The 17,789-nt window shown below is 41.5% G+C and overlaps 1 protein-coding gene across 2 annotated transcripts in view; it reads left to right on the top strand.

Annotated features, from left to right (window-relative positions):
- The window catches only part of Fat3 (FAT atypical cadherin 3), a 513,350-nt gene that overhangs the window by 411,851 nt on the left and 83,710 nt on the right, over positions 1 to 17,789 (top strand). For both annotated transcript variants that reach the window (XM_090343055.1, XM_090343054.1), the window contains exons 9-12: positions 1,374 to 5,447; positions 9,740 to 9,936; positions 10,834 to 10,987; positions 13,450 to 13,683. In XM_090343055.1, coding sequence (XP_090199181.1) covers positions 1,374 to 5,447; positions 9,740 to 9,936; positions 10,834 to 10,987; positions 13,450 to 13,683 — 4,659 coding nt within the window. The remainder of the gene's footprint in view (positions 1 to 1,373; positions 5,448 to 9,739; positions 9,937 to 10,833; positions 10,988 to 13,449; positions 13,684 to 17,789) is intronic.

The raw sequence follows: 17,789 nt of genomic DNA, 5'->3' as shown, positions 1-17,789 counted from the left end.
AATTACCACGAGCACAACCAGTTTCTCACAGCTGGTAGCTGGTGAGCCCTTTTGGAGATGTGGGCAAAGGGCCTACTTAGGGGCTGGACTATCCTTAGCCAAGCAAAGAGCCTTCCAGGGGATGGAGGTGGGGGCACATCAGATGCTTCAGCATTTTGAACCAAGTGACAAGTAGTTGTATAAAATGTTATGTTTTATTTAACTGTTCTCACAAACCTCAGATAAGCCAGATTTCATTTTGTTTACTGGTAGGCTATAAATTCTCTGTCTCTTTACTTAACCTCTAAAGTAACTGTGAAGCGTTTTAGTTGGTCTGTAGGACTGTGGCATAACTGGTGCACAAAGATTCAGGTCTTACATTTAGTTCCAGTTTGATATTTGAGGCCCAAGGACAGTTCTGAAGCAACACTGGAGAAGAGATACTGTACCAACAAATGACATAGGATGGAGACCCAAGAGACCCTAAGACAAATATAGATAATTAAAAATATTTCAGATATTCCTTTCTTCTCACTGACTTCACAGAGAGATTTTGAATACCTTTTTTGTGTCAGACAATGTGCTGCATACCAGATAGTGAGAAGTAAGAAGCACACCTTTGGTCTCTTTGCCAAAAATCTATAAATGATAGATTTCAAGAAAATAAACAGAGGTTGATTTCTAAAGGCCTGAGAATAGAAGAAGAGAATAAACTGGGTACTAGTGGTTTATATACCTTCAATACTGTCTACCCAGAAGGCTGAGATGTGAGAATAACAGTTCAAACCCAGCCAATGAAAAAGAAATCTGTAAGACTTTTATTTCCAATGAACCAGCAAAAGCCAGAAGTACAAGTGTGTTCAAGTGGTAGAGAGCCAGCCTTGAACAACCAAAAACAAAAGCCAAAGGAGAGCTGGAAGCCCTGAGATCAAGTCTGAAAACCAGTGCTAAAAAGAAGAGAATAAGCAAGCAGGCATTGGATTCTAAGAATAATGGTCAGTTAGGTATGTGGAGGAGGATCCTAGCCTCAGTGTAAAACAGGCCAACAGCAGCTCTCAGGCAACAATCCCTCAATCCCTCTTGTTAGGGATGAAGAAATGTTCCAGACCCCAGAGGTGGAGAGGACATACTTAGAAACTTTGAGGTACTACATGGTAGCCAGTGAGCAGTGAGATTTGATCAGTTTGCACCCATGGATGAGGGTTGCATGCCAACATTGGAAAATGACATGATTATTGGCACAAATGATACAATCATCAAATCTATGATGCTCCTTGTTGAAACAGCAAAAGTTTACTTATCCTAAGATCACCACACTAAAGGGCAATTAGAGAAATGGTTTAAAATGGCTTTAATGGTCTATTTATATTTTCTCCTTGGTTTCTGTATTTTAGGGAACACTGGGAACACATTTAAGATCGAGCCAGTCTTGGGCATCATCACTGTTTCCAAAGAACCAGACATGACAACAATGGGTCAGTTTGTCCTGTCCGTCAAAGTCACAGACCAAGGTTCCCCGCCAATGTCTGCCACTGCAATTGTGCGCATTTCTGTCACCATGTCTGATAATTCTCACCCCAAGTTCACTCACAGAGACTACCAGGCTGAAATAAATGAAAACGTTGAGATGGGAACATCCGTTATTTTAATCTCTGCCATCAGCCAGTCGACCCTCATTTATGAAGTCAAAGATGGCAACACCGATGGCACCTTCACCATCAATCCATATTCTGGCGTCATCACCACACGGAGGGGCCTCGATTATGAGCGAACTTCCTCCTATCAACTCATCATTCAGGCCACCAATATGGCGGGGATGGCTTCCAATGCTACGGTCAATGTCCAGATTATTGATGAAAATGATAATGCTCCAGTGTTCCTCTTTTCTCAATACTCAGGCAGCCTGAGTGAGGCCGCCCCCGTGAACAGCATTGTCAGGAGCTTGGATAACAGCCCTCTGGTTATCAGGGCCACTGATGCAGACAGCAACCAAAACGCCCTGCTCGTGTATCAGATTGTGGAGCCCACAGCTAAGAAGTTCTTCACAGTGGACTCCAGCACAGGGGCCGTCAGAACGATTGCCAGCCTCGACCACGAGACTATCTCCCACTTCCATTTCCATGTGCACGTGAGAGACAGCGGCAGCCCGCAGCTCACGGCAGAGAGTCCTGTGGAAGTCAGCATCGAGGTGACAGACGTCAATGATAACCCCCCTGTTTTCACCCAGGCTGTGTTTGAGACTGTCCTACTTCTCCCTACTTATGTTGGGGTGGAGGTTCTGAAAGTCAGTGCCACAGATCCTGATTCCGACGTGCCTCCCGAGCTGACATACAGTCTCATGGAAGGCAGCTTGGATCATTTTTTAATTGACTCAAATAGCGGTGTAATCACCATCCAAAACAATAACCTCTCCAAAGATCACTACGTGCTGCTAGTGAAAGTGTCTGATGGGAAATTCTACAGCACATCCATGGTCACCGTCGTGGTAAAGGAAGCCATGGACAGTGGCCTCCACTTTACACAAAGCTTTTACTCCACCTCAATCTCAGAGAATCACACAAACATAACCAAAGTTGCTATTGTCAATGCAGTTGGAAATCGCCTTAACGAGCCCTTGAAATATAGCATCCTAAACCCAGGAAATAAATTCAAGATAAAATCTACCTCAGGAGTCATTCAGACTACCGGAGTCCCATTTGACCGTGAAGAACAAGAATTATACGAACTGGTGGTGGAAGCCAGCCGTGAGCTAGACCACCTACGTGTAGCTAGGGTGGTGGTCAAGGTCAATGTGGAAGACCTAAATGACAACTCACCAGTCTTTGTGGGCCTCCCTTACTATGCTGCTGTTCAAGTTGATGCAGAACCTGGGACCATGATATACCGGGTGACAGCCATTGACAGAGATAAAGGTACAAACGGAGAAGTGACCTATGTCCTACAGGATGATTATGGCCACTTCGAAATTCACCCTAATTCAGGGAATGTTATTTTAAAAGAAGCATTCAACTCGGACTTATCCAACATCGAGTATGGTGTCACCATCTTTGCTAAAGATGGTGGACTACCCTCTTTGTCTACATCTGTAGAACTCCCCATCACTATTGTCAACAAAGCAATGCCCGTGTTTGATAAACCCTTTTATACTGCATCCATCAGTGAAGACATCAGAATGGATACCCCCGTTCTAAGCATCAATGCCACCAGTCCCGAGGGCCAGGGTATCATATATATCATTATCGATGGAGATCCTTTCGAGCAGTTTAACATTGACTTCGACACTGGAATCCTGAAAGTTGTTAGTCCTTTGGATTATGAAGTTAAATCTGTTTACAAGTTGACAATAAGGGCTAGTGACGCCCTTACTGGTGCCAGGGCTGAGGTCACTGTTGACCTACTAGTTACGGATGTCAATGACAACCCTCCTGTTTTTGATCAGCCCTCATACAATACAACATTATCAGAAGCCTCTCTCATCGGTACACCCGTTTTGCAAGTTATTTCTTCAGATGCAGATTCTGAAAACAACAAAATGGTACATTATCAGATTGTCCAGGATACCTATAACAGTACAGATTATTTCCACATAGACAGCTCAAGTGGCTTAATCCTGACAGCAAGAATGTTGGACCACGAGTTAGTACAACACTGTACTTTGAAAGTCAGGGCCATGGATAGCGGCTTCCCGGCTCTGAGCAGTGAGGTTCTGGTGCACATCCATATCTCCGATGTAAATGATAACCCTCCAGTTTTTAATCAGCTCATTTATGAGTCCTATGTGAGTGAACTGGCCCCACGGGGCCATTTTGTAACTTGTGTGCAGGCCTCAGATGCTGATAGTTCCGACTTGGATCGTCTGGAGTACAGCATTTTGTCTGGGAATGACCGGACGAGCTTCCTGATGGACAGCCGGACTGGGGTCATCACTCTGAACAACCACCGGAAGCAGCGGATGGAGCCTTTGCACAGTCTCAACGTGTCTGTCTCAGATGGTTTGTTTACCAGCACTGCCCAGGTGCACATCCGGGTACTCGGGGCTAACCTGTACAGCCCAGTCTTTTCACAAAGCACATACGTAGCTGAGGTGAGAGAAAACATGGCTGCCGGGACAAAGGTGATTCATGTTCGAGCCACAGATGGAGACCCGGGAATGTATGGACAGATCAGCTATGCCATCATCAATGACTTTGCCAAGGACCGATTCCTGATAGATAGTAATGGACAGGTCACCACCACAGAAAGGCTAGATCGTGAAAATCCTCTGGAAGGAGACATCAGCATCTTTCTGAGGGCCCTTGATGGTGGCGGGAGAACAACTTTCTGCACTGTGAGGGTGATTGTCGTTGACGAAAATGACAATGCCCCCCAGTTCATGGCAGTGGAGTACAGAGCCAGTGTAAGAGCAGATGTTGGAAGGGGCCACTTGGTCACTCAGGTTCAAGCGATGGATCCAGATGATGGAGCAAATTCAAGGATTACCTATTCCCTCTACAGTGAGGCCTCTGTCTCAGTGGCTGATCTCCTGGAAATTGATCCTGACAATGGCTGGATGGTTACCAAGGGCAACTTTAACCAGCTAAAGAACACAGTGCTGTCATTCTTTGTCAAAGCCGTCGATGGGGGCATTCCAGTAAGACATTCCCTCATTCCTGTCTACATCCACGTCCTGCCCCCTGAAGCATTCTTGCCTTCCTTCACTCAGCCTCAGTACTCCTTTACCATTGCAGAGGACACAGCCGTCGGCAGCACAGTGGACACCCTGAGGATTTTGCCCAGTCAGAATGTCCGCTTCAGCACTGTCAATGGAGAACGGCCAGAAAATAACAAAGGAGCGGTCTTCATCATAGAACAGGACACAGGTACCATCAAGCTCGACAAACGCCTTGACCATGAGGTTAGCCCAGCTTTCTACTTTAAAGTTGCAGCGACTGTACCTTTGGACAAGGTAGACATTGTGTTTACTGTGGATGTGGATATTAAGGTGTTAGATTTGAATGACAACAAGCCCATCTTTGAAACATCCAACTATGAGGCCGTCATCATGGAGGGTATGCCAGTGGGTACGAAACTCACACAGGTGAGAGCTATTGATCTGGACTGGGGAGCCAACGGGCAGGTCACTTACTCCCTCCACTCAGATTCCCATCCTGAAAAGATAATGGAAGCATTCAATATAGACAGCAACACAGGCTGGATCAGCACCTTGAAGGATCTGGATCATGAAGCCGATCCCATGTTCTCCTTCTCCGTGGTGGCTTCTGACCTTGGAGAGGCCTTCTCCCTTTCTTCCACAGCTCTGATTACTGTCAAGGTGACAGACATAAATGACAATGCACCAGCCTTCGCCCAGGAAGTGTACCGCGGGAATGTGAAGGAAAGCGACCCACCAGGTGAGGTGGTAGCTGTCCTCAGTACTTGGGACAAGGACACTTCCGACCTGAATCGTCAAGTGAGCTACCATATCACAGGTAAGTCTCATCCTCTGCTCTTTTCACCATGTGCGGTGCTTGCTAAAGAAAGATGGGAGATGGCAGGAAGCAAGAAAGAAGGACACAAACAACTAAAAGTAATAGAACCTTTCTGGAACTGAGATGAATGAATAGATTTGGCTTCATAGTGGGTGGTTTTACCAATTTTTTTTTTTACAAAAAATTTACAATTGCTCATTGTTATCTCAGATTTAGCCCAATGTTCATTGTGTGCCATGTTATCCAGATTGACTCCAACTGTCCCTTCTGATCATTTTCAAAAGAGGCCCAGCTGGCCACCAGTGGCTTATGCATATAATCCAAGCTGCTTAAGAGGCTGACAACAGCAGATTTGCAGTTCCAGGCCAGCACAGCCTAAAAAATACACAAAGCTTCATTTTCATGGAGGGAAGCTAGAAATTTGTCATCTAGCTAAGACAGAACAAAAACTGGTGGATAATGGCTCAGGTATATTCCCAGGAGGGAAGCAATATCCTATTCTTAAAAAAAAAAAACAAAAAAAAACAACAACAACCAGTGAGAAACTAGCTGGACATGTTACCTAAATGCCAGTCTAGTCAGTGAGAGTTCCTGAGTTCAAACCCTAGTTTCATTCTCTCCCCCACAAAGAAAAACAAAGTCAAATCAAATATTTGACTTGGTGAAATGAATAATGAATGAAGAGAGATGTTTTAAATTGCTTGCCTTTTCCCTACTTTCTGTATTTAATTCTGAAATGAACAATTTAGCTTTGATCTAAAGTAAGATTTGTAAATAAGTTTTGTTTCACCCTGTCATACAATACACACACACACACACACACACACACAAACATAATCAACAGTCATAATTTTTATTTAGACTTTTGCTATGAAGAATTCTAAAATGTAATTGTAAATAAAGGGGAAATATAATTCTGCAATGGAAAGCCAAGGTTAAAAATAAGTTCATGCAAAATTAAGAGCCAAGGAGTTTATACTAGATTGAACTAGGGCCGGGAGTTTGGCCTAGTGGTAGAGTACTTGCCTAGCATGCACGAAGACCCGGGTTCGATTCCTCTGTACCACATACATAGAAAAAAGCTGGAAGTGGTGCTGAGGCTCAAGTGGTAGAGCTCTAGCCTTGAGAAAGTCCAAGGACAGTGCTCAGGCCCTGAGCCCAATCCCAGGACTGGCAAAAAAAAAAAAAAAGTCAGAACTAGCTCTCTGGTCTTCAACAACAAAGAGGAAAGAAATAGGGTCGTGGGGATAAACATGCTAAGAGCTAAGAACTAGTTGGGGGCAGTTAAAGCTAATATTTCATGCCGGGACACTAAAAGCCAGAATGTAAGCAAACTGTCAAATGATTTTCAAGAATCCATCAATGCTAGTATAGTCAGGTGGCCTTCCCTTTTGGAAACCTACATTATTCAGAGTGAAAAATGAATTAATTAGAATACCCTCAGGACCTAGAACTGCTTAAGTGTTAGTGAAAAAGTTAATTAATCACTGCTGTATAAGACCCTCAGTGGAACGGGCTTGTCAGCGGTTTCACATCGCCCCACTTTTCAGGATTCTCTTCTTCTCCCTTTATAAAATGGAATTGTTTTCAAAATGATGTTTTTCTTTTAACAACACCTGATGCATTTTATGCTTTATGTGATATTTTAGTCTGATTTCCTTTAAAGTAGACTCTGTAGTGCCACTGAGACCATGATTCATGGAGCGACGCTTTGATCTGTGCCTTTAGTTTCAGGGGAGAGAAAATCTTCTTTAGAATTCTGAGGGGTAGTTTTCTAGTTGGAAGGATTGTTAAATCCTCAGCCTCAATTATTTTTCCATAGTCTCTGAATTCTCAACCGATGATTTAAAGGGACCGTCTCGTCGACTTTGGGAAGTAATGAGTGCAGAGTAGCTGAATGCGACTACTGCTATTAACAGTGCCAACCACCAGCTGATTTTAATTAGATTTAGCTTTTGCTCTTGACGTAGCAGAACTTGGCTGTGCTGCCTCCGATTAACAAAGCACCATTAATCATTTCATGTAACAAAAGAACCGTGTGGGCCTGCCTGTACTAAATGCCTTTAATAGAGAGGTTAAATTGGTGCATGCTGAAATAATATTCAACAATGGCATAATTGAATCCTAGCCAGTGGTGGCAAAAAGTGATTTCCTCGGAAGAGGCTAGGAGAAGTCTCCTTAGCCAACCACAAATGACACCAGGCTGGATGATTCTGTGTTGGGGAGGACACTCTTGTGTATGGAGGGATGTCTGACACAACCCTGTGTTTCTACCCATTAAGAGTCCAGTGGCACATAACTGCGCCACTACTTCCCAGTGTGACTATTAAAAATGTCTTCACACACTGGCAAATACTCCCGAGATAGGAAGGCACAGACATCACTTGAGAACCATTACCCCCAGAGAAATATACAGTGCTCAGTTTTTCTGGGCTTGGTATACGACTTGGTGCTGTCCGTTCCATAGTTGTTCTGATATACAAAGGACCTTTCAAGCCTTATAGTTGAGTCCAATCCAACATTTCAAATTCACTCCTTCCTGCTACTCAAATAATGTCTGTAGGATTCCACTAACCTTTTATTTACTTATTTTATTTTTTTTTGCCAGTCCACAAGCTTTAGTTCAGAGTACAGGTGCTGTTTGTTAGGTGTTCTGCTCTACCTTTGGAGCCATAGCTCCACTTCTGGCCATTGGCATGTTTATTGGGAATAACATTCTGCCCTGGCTGGTAGAATGCTCAGATTATCAACCTTGCCAAGTAGCCAAGATTGCACTCATGAGCCAATGACAGCCAGCCCATCTCTCCACAGTTTTGAAGATGTGGGTAAGGTGAGAAAGCTGTATTAGGAAACAGTGGACTGACATGTAGTATCTTCTTGTTTATTTTTTTTTCTTGAGACATTCTCATTATGTAGCCCAAGATGGCCTTAAATGTGACATCCTCTTTCCTGAGCCTCTTGCATGCTGGCATTACAGGTATATATCACTATGGCCAGCGTCACAGTAAAAATTTGAAGTCTTTATTTGAACCAACAGAACCAAGTGAACTGGAGAGTCCCAGCTCCAAACATGAAATGTCTAGGGCTCCGATGAAGGAAGTAGAAGGAAAACATTGTAGAACATGCCCATCTAGGCAAAACAATGGAAGTATTTGGTTTCTTAAAGTAGAAAGGTAATCTTTAAGTTCCTAAACGAGTTAGGTGATGTTTTCTTTGTGCTAATGATTATTTTATCTTTCCATTTACATTGAATTGTGCTTGGGATAATGTATAGGAACTCAAGGCATTGGGATGCTCTCTCCTTGTGACTTCCTCCCTAATTGTTTTAGCTAGTGTTAATCTTCTAGAATGTGAGCTTCACCATCACAGCAGGGATTGTTGCTGATTCTATGGCCCTGGTCATCTTTTTGCCTAGAACAGTGGCCTCAAGTCCCTGACCAACACTTGCTGAAGGCTGAAATGAAATGATAATCATCTGCCAGGACCCCTGGCATCCTGCCAGCTGTGTTCAATTCAGTCTTTCCCGGTTTGTGTAAACATGATTTCTCTTTTAAGAATGAGAAGGTCAAGTCGTTTCTTTCCTCTACCTTATGCTAAACTGTCTCCATGTAGTTGAATGAGTGGGAAAAAGAACACGGCAGGGTCCATAAAAAGCTCTTCTACTTCCTCTCAGCCACTTTTCCTCCACGTCCACCAACTTCACTCCAATAAATCCAATCTAATTGTAGTGCTTACTGGGAACTATGTCTTAAATGACCCCTCGTTAGGGCTATTTAATACTAATAGGTCTTCCTCTGCCATGTAAACTTTTCTCCCCAAACTCCAGCCCTTATGAGAAGAGCCCAGCTGTATGATAAAGCCTTCATTAAAGGATTCCTTAATAGAGATGACTGCCTTTTCTTGATTGCATAATCAAGAGCTAATGAAATTGTCTTGGTAACAAGAGCTCTAGTGTATTACATCCTCTCTTGAGACTAAGTGGAAAGACAATTGTATCATCCTGAGAAGACGATTGATTGCTCACAGTTTGAATTTGATTGTCCTTAAGGGGAACTAAATAAGAGATCATCTCCTACTTCGCTAAGTGGATTTTATTCTCTTGCAAAGTTACTATTTTACTTTCCACGCACCAACCAAGCATATAAATATCACGCTTTGTGCAGGAGGATGGAAGGAAGAAAGCACTAACGTGTTTCAGTTTCATCAGAGATGCCAGTTCAGGGGTGTCTCGTGATATGTATGGAACCAGGGCAGTTCCATTGCACATCTTCAGAATTCTCTTCTCCTTGCAGGAGGAAACCCCCGAGGAAGATTCGCCCTGGGCCTGGTGCAGAGTGAGTGGAAGGTCTATGTGAAGAGACCTCTAGATAGAGAAGAACAAGACATGTACTTCCTCAACATCACTGCCACTGACGGGCTCTTTGTCACACAGGCCATGGTGGAAGTGACTGTCAGTGACGTGAATGACAATAGCCCAGTGTGTGATCAGGTGAGTCTGAAGAATTCCAGCCATGCCTTCTACTCTGTTGCTCTAAAGTTTAGTCAAAACCAATCTCACTTTTCTCCTTAAGGCCTTACTAGCTTCTACTCATGCCTTCTATTGGACATTAGGGTGCCAGTTAAGTATCTGAGAGTAAAACAGTCTAGGATAAAATATAAAAATGAGAAGAGCAGAGATAACTGGATCCGATACCCAATACTCCTACTATCCCTAAAACAGTAGGTCTGAAAAAGAAACACTTTTAAATACAAAATCATGAATGGTCTTATAACTTCTGTCACTGATTTCCTAAACGACAAAGGATAATTTCACACTGTTGGCAATGTTGGTACAGAATATGAGTCTCGAGGGCTCCTCATAAAGTAGTCTTTCTGCAACTGTACAAAAATGCCACCAAAAAATGTAAGGTTCCATGAATTCTACTTTCTAGTTTCTTTTTTTACTGAAAAGTTACTATGTCTTAGGTGGACCAAGAGACGATACTGTAGTGTCATGTCAGTTATAGCAATGTTGAAATGTTTTGTGCTAATGTCAAATTTCAATAGTGGCCCTTTAAGCAATTGAGGAGTCTTAAGAACTCATTGAGTCTCGACAAAAAATAATACATGTTCAAGATGTGGTGTGTATGATGGATTCATGGGGTGGGAGTGTCTGTTTTCTTCACTGTTGTTTCCTTATTACCTGGATGGTAGCACTGATAGCATTTAGTATGCAGTAAATGGATGGGTATGGAAATGTAAAACAGATTGATCAGGTATTATGAGATGAGTCTTCAGTGAAGATACAAAATAGCAAAAGCTGAATGATGTCAATCAATTGTTAAGGAATCTTGTATAATACGGTGGAAGTTGTGCCATGTGTATGAATGATTAATTCCTTTCACAGGTTGCATACACAGTCTTATTTCCTGAAGATATTCCATCACATAAAATCATCCTCAAGGTTGGTGCCAAGGACGCTGATATTGGGCCCAATGGCAATGTACAATATACACTCTTCGGAGCTGGAAACAGTGAATTTTTCCTAGATCCTGAAAGTGGTAAGGTGAAATTTATTGTTTATTCATGAGAAGCATTAAAGCCTCCACTGGTCTCATTAGTAATGGATAGCTACAACTTGAAACTTCCACAGACAGGATGCTTAGGTATCTAAGATACAAAGAAATAAAGTGGTATACAATGTCCAAATACAGGTGTTCTGGGGCCCATTCATTTTATTGGGCTTCTTCTAGGTGCTTTCAAGCTACAGTTATTAGTACATTTTTGCCAATCCTGGGACTTGAACTCAGGACCTGGGTGCCATACTTGGGATTTCTCAAGGCTAGCGCTCTACCACTTGAGCCACAGCACCACTTATGGCTTTTTCTGTGTATGTGGTAATGGGGAATTGAGCCCAGGGCTTCGTGCAAGCATTCTACCACTAGGCCACTCATCCAGTCCCTGTTATTAGTACTAAGTAAGCACACATCTCTATTTGTTTCTCATATCAGCAAGTTAAGGTTTATAAAGGTTTAAGTGGTGTTATATTCAGTTGGCAGGTACCTTGCAAGCTGAAGTGTAATATAGGCTAAAAAGAGCTTTTTCATTTTGGAATTATTTTTCAGATCCCTAATTCTTTTTGACAGTTTTCAGGTTTTTATGAAACATTCCTGCCTTGTTTTTCCACAACAATGAGCCCTTAGACATGCTCAAATATTCAGTAAAATGTCCTGGGTAAAAGGCAAAGGTAGATAGCCACACTGAAGGCCAGAGAGAATAGAAAACAATACCTTAGAAACAATATTTGTTTTCTGCATTGTGTATTAAATAGATCATCCAGTGGCAATTTTTAAATTAAGTGTAAAGTTTGAACAGCTTATTTCTAATGTTCTGTTGATTTTAGTGACCTTCTATTGAGTCTTTCAAAAAAGAAAAAGAAAAAACAAACAAAAAACAGTGGCTCCTCCTCACAGGTTTGCCATGTCCTATTGAGAAGCTCCAGCTTAGCTACATGAGAAAACACTATTTATCTACCAGAGCCTGTGATTATTCACTCTGAAACATTTATGGAGGAGCTAATAAATATAAATGCACTTGATGGGATTTGTGTGGTAAACTCCAAGATAAAGAAACAAACAAATATCATTCCCAGCGGATACTGCAATCTAGGAGGGAAGGTAGACAAGTAAGTCAGTGACAATAAAAGAGAAATACAAAGGGAGTTTGTATATTTAATGCATAAAGCAGTAAATAGCTAATGGTCTCATAGTTGGGAAGAAGAAATTGTTTCCAGGAAGGGATAGCATTCTGAATTCAGTCATAATGATAGCAGCTAAAGCAGCATACTGCAAGTCACAGGAACGATATGAGCAGAGACCACATGCACACCCAATGGTGTTAGGCACAAAAGTGGGCAGAAGATCAACTTGAGACCAGATCATGGAGGGTCTTGAATGTCTCACTGAAAACCCACTGCCAGGTTATTGAATAAGGGAACCGATGCAATCTGTGTTGAGAACTGGCTGTCTCAGAGAAACCAGAGGAACAACTGCCTTAGAATTTTGGTGGCTTGGCTAACACGTCTACCAATTAGAGCTAAGAATAATAGCATTTCATGCTTCATACAGAAGACACTCTTGCAATGTCTTCACTTTGTTGTTTATTTTTTTTATTTTTATTTTTTGTCAGGTGTGGGGCTTGAACTGTGAGCTTGGGTGCTGTCCCTGAGTTCTTCAGTTCTAAGCTAGCACCGTACCGTTTTGAGCCAGAGTGCCACTTCCGTTTTTTTCTGGTGGTTCACAGGAGATGTGTCTCATGGACTTGTGCCCAGGTTGAATTAAAACTTCGATCCTCAGATTTCAGCCTCCTGAGTAGCTAGGATTAAAGGTGTGAGCCACTGGTGTCAACTTGCTGTATATTATTGAAACATAACAGCATAACATCTCTGAAAGCCTAACATCCACCACCTGCATGGCTGTATGGATGGTAGTATAAGATAAAATATACTTTCCTTATTAAGGTTGAGTTGCTGAGTTGCTTGCAAGTTTCTTGTTTTTCTCTCTCACTTTCCACAGCAAGCACAGGCCCTTCCAAAATCCAGCAGATGAAAAGTTAATCCTGGCATAGTTCAGATTCCTCAAGACAGGAAGCCAAATTGTTTTGATTGTCTTGTTTTCCTCAAAAAGCGGGGATAAAAGGTAGAAAATCCAGAGGCACAAAGATTGCCCCTCTGGGTCTATGGGTTGTTGACATTATTGAGCAGCAGACGAGCAGAGTCATCAGTCCATTCTTTGTGCTATTTCCATGTAGCCAGGATCTAACAGAATGCATTTGTAGATCATACAACTCATTCGTTTATAACATCTAGAATACTGTAACTTTTTCTTTCTGATGCCAAAACATTTTTCAAGGAATCTATGTCCTCCGTCGCTCTTGTATTCTTACTCTAATTGAGTTTCTGCATGTCAAAAAAAATACAATTTTTAAAAATGCTGATCAATCGTGCTATGATTTCTTTTCACAGGTGAGTTAAAAACCTTGACTCTCTTGGACCGAGAGAGGGTCCCAGTTTACAATCTGATTGCCAGGGCCACAGATGGCGGTGGCAGGTTCTGCCAGTCTGATGTTCGCCTAGTCTTGGAAGATGTGAATGATAACCCTCCTGTATTTTCTTCTGACCACTACAACACTTGTGTCTATGAGAACACAGCCACCAAAGCTCTATTGACCAGAGTGCAAGCAGTGGACCCTGACATTGGTAAGTTGCACTGGGTAGATTTTCCTCTTCATACATAGGACACACATTATTTCCAAGAACTATGTTTCTTTAAACTTATGAAAACACATGCATCAAACCCATTGGTAACCTAGCTTGTCGATGTCATCCAAAGGAGAGAATTCTGAAAATTGTCCTCTCTACCCTTATCTGTTAACAAATGCTTTGGAGTTGGTTTGGTTTTCTTTCTCCTTAACTTTGAATTAAAAAAAAAATAATAGCTTTCTTTGTCTTTTCCTCCAATACATAGTTTAAATGCTGTGTTGTGTGTCAGGGAGAATTCATTTTCGTTCCTACAAAGAATCTCATCACATGCTTCAGCTGAAATATGACAATCTCAATTTATGGTTGTGCCCCATAGTGCAAAGACCAATTACTAAATGTGCTGCTGGTCTAATGCGGATTTTTTAACTGCCATTTTCGAGAGTATGTTTGTCACACACAAACTGCCATTACTAGGCAGAGTGGGAGTGAGGAGAGGGAGGGAGACAGGAAGGAATTAGAACTGAAAGTTACAAATAAAGTTTGTGTTCAAAGCCACTTTACATAAGATGATGCATTTGAAAGACTAGAGTTAATTACCAGGCAGACCTTCTGAGAATGCATAAGTTATTGAGATGGCTACATGATGGAATATAAATACACAGGGCAAAGGAAATCTCTTGGCTGTACATTCTAAGAGCTGTAAATTGTAAGACTGAACAGTGATGGGGTGTGTCTGGTGTGCTAAATAGGCCTTTCTGCAATCCAGTGTCTTATTGCTTAATTTTGAATTGAAAGAAAAATTATTGGGCTAATGGGAGAGTAAATACAGAATAATTAGTTGAAAACAAATGTAGATCCCAGGGTCTATGCATATTTCCCCTTAGAGAAATTAGTGGCTACACTTTGAATTATTACTCCTATCACATTTGCATAATTTCTGAGTGTGCAAACCAATCCTGTGGAAAAAAATCGTAAATAAGGGAAGATTCCTTTATTGGTATATAATTATGTAATACCTGAAAATATTGGTATATAATTATGTAATACCTGAAAATAATCTGTTTTAAAGGAACATTGCAATACATTCTTTGGACTCATTAGTAGGCTTTTGGGGGAAAAGAGAATAGGATTAAGATTTGGCATCACTTTAAATTTGATTTTGACAAAATTTTAACTATGGAAGAATTTGAATTTTTTCCTTCTACCCAACTGAAGAAATTGGGTATGTGCAAATTACTGAAGATTCAACAGAGGACTGTTTAGTGCACATGAAGTTTCAGAGAGTGAAGAGTAAGGATTGAAAGGAGTGTCTACACTGATCATTTCAAGGTGGTAAAAACTTGAAAGGATCAAAACTCATTGGAGACCTTATTCCACTTCTGTTCATTCCTGTACTATTCTGAATGAGTAAAAGGCTTATTGCAGAGACAGATTTCCCTGGAAACAGAGATTGTGAGCCCTGCAGACACCTGGATGAAATCTGTCCAGCAGACCATTAAATCTGCCTCAGGAACACTTCTTTTTCCTTTCTAATCAATTCCAGGCTTTATTGTTCAGATCACTACAATGATTTAGCAAAGTATAATTTGTTTTCACTATCTACAGGAGGAAAGAAAACACAAGTTGAAGATTTTAGAATATCTTTACAATTAAATTTAAAATATGCCTGTAAAATATGTACAATAATTCTTCTTTATCAAGTAATATACCTAAAGTATAGTACTGTTCTGAACATCAAAATACTACATGGTGACCAAGACTTAATTCTTCAGATGATCTGAAATCCTTAAATATGCTAAAACCGTGGCACATTCATCAGTGTCTCATATTTCTTAGAGTTTCCATTGTCAAAGGTCATACATATATTTGCTTTTCTTTCCACGGGCCATGACTTCATTTCTTCCATTAAACGGCTGGGGACTAACAACCGGGCCCCTCAGGAAGCACAAACTGAATACCTGCAGTATCACAGCACCAAGCTCAAAAGTAACCATAAGCATTTTGTTCAGGGCTGCCATGGAGATTTTAGTAGCAGTAACAGTCCAGGATGCCATTCAGAATAATGCCAACATTACTCTCAAGCCTGGGGGTAATTGATGGGTGGGTGGCTCATCATATTGTTTCTAGCAGCCTAGGCAGAACACATGTTTGTCAAGAGCAACTCTCTCTGTGTGTCTTTCCTAAGGAGCATAGCCTGTGAATGCTGGGCTGTTTCACTGCCAGGTCTTGAGAGGGAAACATTGGGAGGCAATACTGATTGTCTAGTTCAGACCTGAGTTCACATACCAGTGGCTCTTCGATAGAACCTAAGAGAGAATATAAGAACTACTGATGTGTGGCTCCAGTGTGTTTAGTTTCAGTAAACATGGTGTTGAAACAACCCATATGCCTTGTCATTATTTCAAGTCAGGATTTGATGTGGAATTGGATTCAGCATTTTATAAAGACAGTAGCACACTGGAGGTTCTTGTAATTCCAGGTGCACAAGATCCACAGTGGTGTTGATTTGTTTGTTGATTTATATTTACGAATTCTGGGATTGAACTGGAGGCCTCACAGTTGTTAGGCAGGAGATCTACTCCTGGGGCCATGACTCTAGTCCCTTCTTGCCTTGGTCACTTCAGTGAGTTGGAGACTTCCTTTATCCCCAGGGAGTCTAGACTTCTATCATTCTACTTGTGCCACCTGTCGCTGCAGATGAGAGATGCTTCCCACGGTGCCAGGCTCCCATACTCCTCTGCAGCTAGGATAACACACTGATGCCAACTTGCCCAGTCACTGAGTGAAATGCATCTTAGGGAACATTTATGCCCTGGCTGCTTTCAAAACTTGATTCGCATGTTTCCAACTATCAAGTAGCTAGGATTTCAAGCTTGAGACTCGTATACTCGGTATGCCACCATCTCCTTAATAATCAACCTCTTTCTACTAGCCAGGCATGGTCCACTGACTGGTGCTACCACCTGACCTCATTCAAAATCAAGGGTGTAAAGGAATGAAGAAAGTTGGAAATTTCAAACTTTTATTTTGAAATAGTTATGGAGTCACAGGAAGTTGTAGAAGGTAAACTGGAAGTCAAGTGTCCTTTCCCAGTGGTGACATCGTCTCTAACTGTAGTACACTATTAAAGCAAAAAAGTTGACATAGCTGCAATCCATAGAGCTTATTTGACCTTTTGTGCATGTGCACATACTTTTATATGCAATGTTATCTTTATCTGCCAGAAGGCACCAACCGTGAGGTCTGAGCACACATCAGACAGCAAAAATGTTGGTGCTGTGGTCGTAGACTTCCCTGCCTCTAGAACTATGAGCTATCGACTAGTGCTGCTTATAAATTCCATGACAAATGCAGTTTGTTACAACCATCCAAATCGACAAAGACAGCCGGCATGTGGCTGCATTCTCTCTTGTGCTACTGAAACTTGCAGGGACAAAGATAAACTCATCTAGAATCCCATTCCATAAATTCATGAGTTCAAGTCATAATCACATGTGTAGCTTAAATCTTCTTACACTGGTTTACTAATTTTAAAACATGTTACTGGTTTTGCCAAATGTTCTTCACTATGAATCACTTATCATGAATCAACATAATTGTTAGAATAACTGCCTAGGTCAGAAATTAAATAAAACAGAGAAAGGATCATTTTAACACCTATTTTATGAGTTCTAAGAAATGAACTAAGAAATGTCTAGAATATAGTATTAAGGTCTTAAGTTTCCCGTAAAAGGGAAATATTCTCAATTCGCATATACTAGTGCCATGTCTTCATGACCTAAAATTTATGGAACTTTAATCTTTTCAATAAAGACAAGGTGACCTTTTGCTATATTATCTCTTTGCAGTTAACATCCTCTGGCTTAGTCTGTCTCTTACAAGAGTCTTAGTCTATCTTAGTCTTAGTCTATCTTTTGTAAGCTTTGGGATATGTGTGTGTATGTATGTGTGTGTGTCTGTGTGTGTCTGTGTCTGTGTGTATGTGTCTGTGTCTATGTGTCTGTGTCTGTATCTGTGAGCATGCATGTACACACTAAGGCTGCACCTCGAACTCAGGGCCTGAGTACCGTCATTGAGCTTTTGTATTCCAGGCTAGCACTCTA

The sequence above is a fragment of the Megascapheus bottae genome, chromosome 12, assembly GCF_031878675.1.
Source record: "Megascapheus bottae isolate mThoBot1 chromosome 12, mThoBot2.hap1, whole genome shotgun sequence".
Lineage (NCBI taxonomy): Eukaryota > Metazoa > Chordata > Mammalia > Rodentia > Geomyidae > Megascapheus > Megascapheus bottae.
This window is presented reverse-complemented; position numbering and strand designations above follow the sequence as displayed.